We start from the raw sequence: 7,520 nt of genomic DNA on the forward strand, positions 1-7,520 counted from the left end.
GCGCTGCTGGTGAAGCTGGTGCTGGTGGTGGTGCTGGTACTGCTGCTGCTGCTGCTGCTGCTGCTGCTGCTGCTGGTGCTGCTGCTGATGCTACTGCTGGTGCTGCTGGCGCTGGTGCTGCTGGTGCTGCTGGTGCTGCTGCTGGTGGTGGTGCTGCTGCTACAATCATATTTCCAGCACTGCCCCACACTGAGGGATCAGATCGAGGCACTGCTGCTGCTCCCTCGGGACCAGCCCCAGTTTGGTTGTTGCTGTCAGTGCCAGCACAAGCCGTGGCTGGAGCAGCAGGTGCTGACAGTGCCCCAAGGCCCAGGGCTGGAGGGGTCCCTGGGCTGGGGCTGGGAGGGAGCTGCCCCTTCTTCTCCCTGTGCCTCACACAGAGCAGGGCCGGGCACAAGTGGGGCAGCAGAGCCAACAGGGAGCCTGCGAGTCTCTTCCAGCCGTGCCTGCTCAGAGTTTGGCCTTGGAGCTTCAGGTGGGCAAAGGCAGCTGCTCTGCTCCCTCTGCGTGTCCCTGTGTTCAGCAGTGCTGCTCCATCAGTCTGTGCCCAGCAACGGGGAAAAGCCTCAGCCCTGCAGGGCCAGGAGCTGCCGGGCTCTGCCTGAGCAGCTCAGCCAGCAGGAAGGGAGCTGCTCCACACAGGAACCAGGAGCAAAGGACACTTCTTTTTCATAGCATGATTTCTGTTTTAAGGGGAAAAATGCGGAAAAATAAAAGAAAAAAAACTTCTATAAAATGTGAAAGATAAAAACAGAACCCAAGCGTACAGTGAAAAATCTTCTCTAACTTTGAATTAAGGTGTAATTGGTCTTTTGAAACATAAAACACAGTTATTTACTTTGCAGATGTGCTGATGGCATGATGCATCTTACCGACCTCAGAAACCTTTTTGAAAAAGTTTGTGGGGTTTGATTCCAATATTGTTATTTGAAATTGTGGTGAAATTGGAGTGAAGCAAGAAGAAAGTGCTTTGCGCCTTGCCAGCTCCAAGCAGCACTGGGAATCTAAACTCTGTCAAACCCCAAATCCTTTAGAAGGTGCCCTTCCTTCTCACCCTGTGAATGAACTGCACATTCCCTTTCAAACATTCAGGGGTTTCTTAAAGATGCAAAGTCCCACTTACAGCTTTTTGCTCTGGTTTGGAAGTGCAGAGGGGCGATTCTTCATCCATCAGCTCCAGACTGAACTGCCTCAGGAACACAGCAGTGGCACTTCTAGAGGAGGAAGAAAGTGCAATTGCACAATTGCAGCCAAAAAGAAAGGAAGAGTGGGACACAGAAAACATCCTGTGCAGATGCAGGCATTCAGCTGGGACTGTGGAGAGTTTGGGTCCTTGCCAATTATATGTGTGTCCCTAACTGCAATCTCTTGGCCTGCAGGAGAGTCTCACTCACCTGCAAAAGTAGAAAGCTCAGGCGGTGTGCTGGGAACGGGCTCGTGTGATGCAAAGCTGTCAGAGCAATGGGAGGGCAGGGTGAGCCCAGCTGTGCCTGGGGCTGAGCCCAGCAGAGCCCTGGCAGAGCCCAGAGCAGCCTCAGCATCCGCAGAGCCCGGCTGCAAGGAGAGAAACCAGAAACCGCCCGTCAGCTGAAGGCTCCTGTCCCTTTGTCCCAGCCACCCGCGGTGCCCAGGCCATGCTGGCCGTGCTCAGAGCTGGGCCCAAAGCTGCCCATCACTGCTGCCTTTGGGAGCAGAGCAGGAGGGCAGGCCATGTGCCCAGCCTGCAGCCAGCCACGGCAGACCCAGCCCCTCAGCAGCTGTCCAGAGACAAAAAGCAGCTTGGCAGCCAACTGAAGAATTGCTTGCATCCACCCCAGCCAAGGGGGGAACCTTTGGTGCCTGGCCAGGCTGTGCCATGCCCAGATCAGGGAGCATCCCCTGGCTGTGGACTCACCTGCAAATTGGGCGTGGAGCGAGTCTTTGAAGAAGACATGCCAGAATTGAAATCCATCATCTTCAGCTGGCCAGCTGGAGGAAGAGATTGCCATCCTTGAGGTTGCCCTTGGTGTCTCCAGCAGCAGCCCCAGCGGGTAACAGCTTCTCCAGGGGCTCCTTCTCCTTGCCTAGGGGCCAGACCAGGCTGTCAGTGCTCTGCCCAGGGTCCCAGCCATCAGTGAAGCAGACAAGCAAAAGCAGGGGGAATGGTGGCCACCAGTGCTTGCCACACCAGGTGTCCAGCTCAGCTCCAGCCCAAGAGCTGTGTGTTCCCTTCTGATGACCCCTGCTCAGAGCTACAGGCATGACAAAAACAGCCTGGTTTGCTTTGCCACTGATTGCCAAGAAATGTGTGGAGCTGTTACCTGCCAGGCCCCTGGATCCAACTGTGCATGTGGATCTCTCCCATCTCCTAGGGCAGATGAACAGCCTGCATCCAAGGATCGCGGAAAAGGTCTTCTAAGGATGGCCTGTCCGAGGGTTGCATGGACAAACACCTCTTAATAATATCTTGGCATTCTGAAGAGAGAAACCAGGAATCACCAGTCAGTTGGAGAAGTTGCCGCCCCCTTCCAGTGCCCAGGCCATGCTGGGTGTGCCCAGAGCTGGGCCTCAACTTCCCCATGGATTCCCTGTCTGCAGGAGAGCAGGACATGTGCCACCTCCTCAGCAGCTGCCAGAGCAGGATGCTCATGAGCCCACAGCTGTCTCCCAAGCCTGGTGTTCCCCCTGTGCCCAGAGATGAGGATTCACCTTGGGAGAGCCGTCGTGGGAACAAGATCCGCCCCCAGATGATCTGCTGGCCCCTCATGAATGGGTGCTTCCCTATGACCAGCTGGTAGAGCAGGAGGCCCAGGGACCAGATTGTTGCTGCCTGGCCATGGTAGCATTGCTGGTGGATCCACTCTGGTGGGCTGTAGGACAGGGTTCCTGTGGAACACAGATGGAGCTCATCAGGGGGATGCTGCTGCTCCCAGAGCCTGGCCCCAGCATCCCTGGGCATGTGGGGGCTGCCCCAGTGGCACACGGGGTGACCCACTGCCCTCTTGCCAGCACCTGGCACTTGGCTACAAACCCAGGGTTGGAAAAGAAGCCACTGCGGCTGGAAGAGGGCAGCAGAAGCACTGGGGAGGCCCAACCATGGCAACCAAATAAAAACACACCCCGTGGTAGAGAAAACACACTCTCCTCCCTGCCTGCATGGCCTCCAAAACATTGTTAATAGGCCAAGGCAAACGTGGGGAGCAGAGGAGTTCAAGCCCTTCCTCGCTGACTCACTAAACTCTCTGGGGCATGGGGTCCGATCCCCACCCTCTGCTACCCCCATGGGGGTTTTTGTCAGGCTGGCTGTCCCAGCCCCAGCCCAGGGCACAGTGGGTGCTGAAGGCTCTTGGCAGGGCTGGGAGCTGGTCCCCCTCACACCCCCATCCAAATCAATTTGCCTCAAGCATTGATCCCATCCTGGCAGCACCACGGGGAATCCCCGGTGCCACAGCCAGGCTGGGCCATGACATGGCCAGGAGCATCCCCTGCGAGGGCTCACCTGCAAACTGGGTGTAGGCTGTGTCTTGCAGGAAGGCGCCACAGCCAAAGTCGATCAATTTCAGCTGCCCAGTGGCCAGGTCGAGCAGGATGTTCTCCGGTTTTATGTCCCTGTGCAGGACCCCGCAGCTGCTGCAGTGCTGCACGGCCTCCAGCACCTGGCGAAAGAGCCCCCGCGCCTCCTCCTCTGGCAGGAACCTCCGCTCCGCCAGCAAATGCGAGAGGTCCTGGCACCGCTGTGGACGCTCCAACACTAACACGAAGCTGTCGGGGAGCTCAAGCCACTCCAGCAGCTGAATGACTGCAGCACAGCCAGAGGACACCCTGTCCAGCAGCACAATCTCCAGGGGAGCACGGGTGCCGTCGGGCTGCGGGAGGAGCACGGTGCTGTCAGTGGGGCTGAGGCCGGGCCAGGGCTCTGGGACCCCTCAGCCAGCCCGGGATGCTCTGCACACCTCGCTCACCCCGCGCCCGCTCTCCCCGCAGGGCTCTCGGCGGCTCCCACCCCGCCTGGCCCCGGCTCATCCCTGCCCGGCACGCCCCGGCTTCTGCTGCTGGCCCCGCACACTCACCAGCTCGCCCCAGAGCCGGACGCGATCCCGCGGCACACATTTGATGGCCACCTGCGAGTAAGGAGCAGCAGAGGGTTGAGCTCGCTGCCCGCCCCGCCGCGCCCCCGCCATCTCCTCCGCCCCCTCCTCCTCCTCCTCCTCTGCCCACCGCTCACCGGGGCGCCGTCCGAGAGTCGCGTGGCCGCGAAGACGCTGCCGAAGCCGCCGCGCCCCAGCAGCGGGCCCAGCTCGTAGCGCTGCTGCAGGGCCTCCTGCGCCTTCCCTGGGGGCGAGTCGCGGCCATCAGCGCTCGGCCCGGGGACAGGAACGGCCCCCGAGCGCTCCCCGAGCTCCCCGGGCCGGGCATCCGCAGGCGTTCCCTCATTGGAACGCGGCAGCGGCGGCTCGGGGCCAGCGGCCGCGCTGCTGAGCGGCGGAGCTCGGGCCGGGGGAGCCGCAGCGGAGGCGGCGGCAGCGGCCGCGCCGCCTGTGTCCTCCGCGGGCCCCGGGAGGAGCCGGGGCCGGGGCCGGGGCCGGGGGCAGGGCTGGGGTCGGGACCGGAGCTGGGGTCGGGACCGGAGCCTGCGTCGGGGCCGGGGCCGGGATCGGGCAAGGCGGAGCCAAAGGGCAGCGATTCCGCCCCAGCCCCAGGCAATGATGCCCGCCCAGCAGCGCCAGCGCCAGCACAGCCAGAGCCCGGCGGAGGCGAGACCACGGCGGGACGGCCGCGGCCGGGGCCGGGGCAACCCCGCCTGGGCCCGTGGGCGGGTCCGGGGGCGGGCCGGGGGCATGGCCCGGGCGGGTACGGGGAGAGGGAACCTGGAAGAGGGGGGGACGCAGGAAAAGGGAGACCCGGAGGGAATGTGGGTCCGTGGGAAAGGGAGAGGAGAGACAGAAAAGTGATAAATTTGATGCTTTCGCTGCTTCCACTGCTGCTGCTGCCGCCGCTGCTGCTGCTGCCGCTGCTGCCGCCGCTGCAACTGAAGCACCGGGACCGTTTGTCCCCGTGTCCGTTTGTCCGTTGCCCGCTCGGCCCCGGCCCGAGCCCCGCACTCCCCGGGCAGCCCCTGAGCCTTGCCAAACACGGGAACTTTGCCGTGTTGAGCCAAGAGCCAGAGTCTTGACTCCTGCACAGGGGCACAGGAATGCCCTTGGCTGCTGCTGTGCCTTGTCCCTGCTGAGGGTCCAACACCATCTGAGCACATTCCCTGAATGCAGAATTTGTACCCGACCCAAGCACTGCACTTGTGTCTCCAGCATTGCTTTCCAAGGAAAACAGGGCAAGGCAAACTGGGTATAGCTCATGGTATTTTACAGTGTCTAAAACTTGCCAAGTCTCAGATCTTAGAGGTGAGATCCATTTGGAATGAATGGGATGGAGAAAGTGCAAGATGGAAAAGGGGAACATAAAAATAAATAGAGAAAAATAGAGAAAAACATATTGGTTGTTTCTTTTGATTTGATTTTCATTTCATAAGAAAGTTGTTTCAATTTTCCCAGAATCTTGTCCACAGTCCCGTCTGTTCTTTCCAAAAACCTGTTTTGGACAACAAGGCGCAGCTCCTATCACAAGATGTGCCCCCAGCTGCAGCTTCTCTTGGCTTCCCACACTGTAAGTGACTGCAGCACAACTCTTGCAGCAAAGCAGAACAAATATTTGAAGCACTTGAAACTTGTTCTTTCTTTTCCTTGTGGACAGGGGAGTTGTGCCATTGGTAAGGTTTCCACTGTTACTCTTCTACCCAAAGAAAACATGATGAGGTACCAGGAATTGTTAGGGAATACAAGCCTGGCTGAATGTGGAGAAAGAATCTCCAGGGTGTGCAGCCAGAAGTGGAGAGCTGATCATTCCAAATCCCCCATGGACATCTTGAAAGTGATCTGGAACATGAAGATGGGCTGACAGAGAGACTTTGTTTCTGTGTTCAGTTTAGATGATTCTCCATCTCTTGCACTGGGAGAAATCAAGAGCACAATCAGTTGATGATAAGCATCAGAACATGATAAGCTGGACCTCTCTGGATGACAGAAAGAATGTGAAAAGGAGAAATGCAGGGAATGACTTGGTGAACTTTGTATATAAGAAGGTACATTTTTTCCTAATAATTTCCAATTCATTCCCTTTGTTTTATCCTTTTAAAAAGGCCAATTGCATCTCAGATTCCCCATGAAATGAGAACCCTGAGCTTGTGGAACTGCCTGAAAGGTGCCCTGTTCCTTTTTCTTCTGCTGCTCGGTAGAAACAGTGAAGTGAGTTGGGGAGTTCTGGGGTTTTTTTCTCCTAGTCGATTTTTTCATTTTATTTGCCACTGTAAAGGCAATTTCTGTGATGGCCTCTGTCAGTTGATTCTATTTCAGCAGCAGCAGCAGCAGCAGGGCTGTGTTTGAGCACTGCAAATGTGACCTGTGTGGCTTTAATTCTCTTTGATTTTGTGCTCAGGGAGTTGGGAGCATTTGGAGATCTACTACTCATGAGGCCTTTTTAACAAGCAGTCCGAGTTCCCTGTCAGAAAAGCACAGTGGGTAGCACTGATTGAAAGAGGCAATTGCAGCTGTACTGCTAAAATTCAAGTGGCAAGCAGAAGAGGGGCAAGATCAGCTGGGATCCACAATTGCCAAGGCCAAGGCACCAACAGCCTCCTGCTGTCACCTCAGGGTGAGTAAAACAGTGCTGAAAACAGCGCTGGAACCCGATCCTTTCTTCCTCTGAGGGCTGGCTGAGGGCAGCAGAGGCGGGCCTGAGGAATCAGGGCTGTTTGTGGGGGATTGTTGCTGTAGTCCAGAATTGCCCTGGCAAAAGCCCTGGCAAGCCGAGGCAGGAGCAGGTGGGAAGGGCCGGCGCTGCTGCTGCTCGTGGCCGGGAGCCCCGGCCGGGCCGGGCCGGCGCCCGCTGCGCTGCGGCTGCTGCTGCTGCCAGAGCCGGGCGGGACTCGGGGACAGGGAATGGACACGGGGGGACAGCAAAGGCCTTGGGGGCTGCAGGGATGTTGGTGCTCGGGCCAGCGCCAGCACAGAGCTTCAGCCTGCAATGAACCCCGAGGGAAACGCTGGGGAAAGGCTCCATTCAGCCTTTGTTTACTCGTCGCTATGAAGGGACCGAAATAAAAGGAGAAAGAGCAGGGCCCGACCCCTTCTCCTTTGGGAGGAGCCCCGCGCGTGGAGCTGAGAGGGGCCGTGAGGAAAAATGAGGGGCCATGAAGGGCTTTGAGAGGCCATGAGGGACCATGAGAGGCCATGAGAGGTTTTATGGGGCCATGAGAGGTTCTGTGGGGCAATGAGGGGCTGTGAGGGGCCATGAGGAGCCTCAGCCCTGGCAGGAGGGGGTCCCACCATGTCCCCAGGGCAGGGCCGCCGTGAGGGGCCGCGAGTGCAGACGTGGCAGCAGAGCGGGCTTGGGGCACCTCTGGGAGGGGATGAGACCCTTCCCCAGCTCCAAACCACACCAAACCCCGCATTAACAGGATTTTCCGTCTTTAGAATCCACTGGCAACT

The 7,520-nt window shown here is 58.4% G+C and overlaps 1 protein-coding gene across 1 annotated transcript; it reads right to left on the reverse strand.

The window, feature by feature from the left end:
- Positions 1-1,440: 1,440 nt before the first annotated feature.
- LOC111942120 (serine/threonine-protein kinase pim-1-like) lies at positions 1,441-4,819 on the reverse strand. The gene is made up of 8 exons (XM_086874118.1): positions 4,781-4,819; positions 4,205-4,378; positions 4,050-4,100; positions 3,479-3,845; positions 2,689-2,865; positions 2,301-2,454; positions 1,895-2,063; positions 1,441-1,554 (listed from the first exon to the last, which is right to left on the reverse strand). The coding sequence occupies exons 1-6, from the start codon at positions 4,817-4,819 to the stop codon at positions 2,348-2,350; spliced, it is 915 nt and encodes a 304-aa protein (XP_086730244.1). The 3' UTR covers positions 1,441-1,554; positions 1,895-2,063; positions 2,301-2,347.
- Positions 4,820-7,520: the final 2,701 nt, after the last annotated feature.

Source organism: Cyanistes caeruleus, unplaced genomic scaffold (assembly GCF_971803275.1).
Source record: "Cyanistes caeruleus unplaced genomic scaffold, bCyaCae1.hap1.1 HAP1_SCAFFOLD_144, whole genome shotgun sequence".
Classification (NCBI taxonomy): domain Eukaryota; kingdom Metazoa; phylum Chordata; class Aves; order Passeriformes; family Paridae; genus Cyanistes; species Cyanistes caeruleus.

Bases quoted from the DNA above. Each gene is read 5' to 3' on its own strand.
- LOC111942120 (XM_086874118.1), bottom strand. From the start codon at position 4,819: ATGCCCCCGGCCCGCCCCCGGACCCGCCCACGGGCCCAG. The intron at 4,379-4,780 runs GCGGGGTTGCCC...CGGCCCGGGGAG, and splicing joins GGACCCGCCCACGGGCCCAG to CTCGGGGAGCGCTCGGGGGC. The intron at 3,846-4,049 runs GTGAGTGTGCGG...CTCCTCCCGCAG, and splicing joins TCCGGCTCTGGGGCGAGCTG to CCCGACGGCACCCGTGCTCC.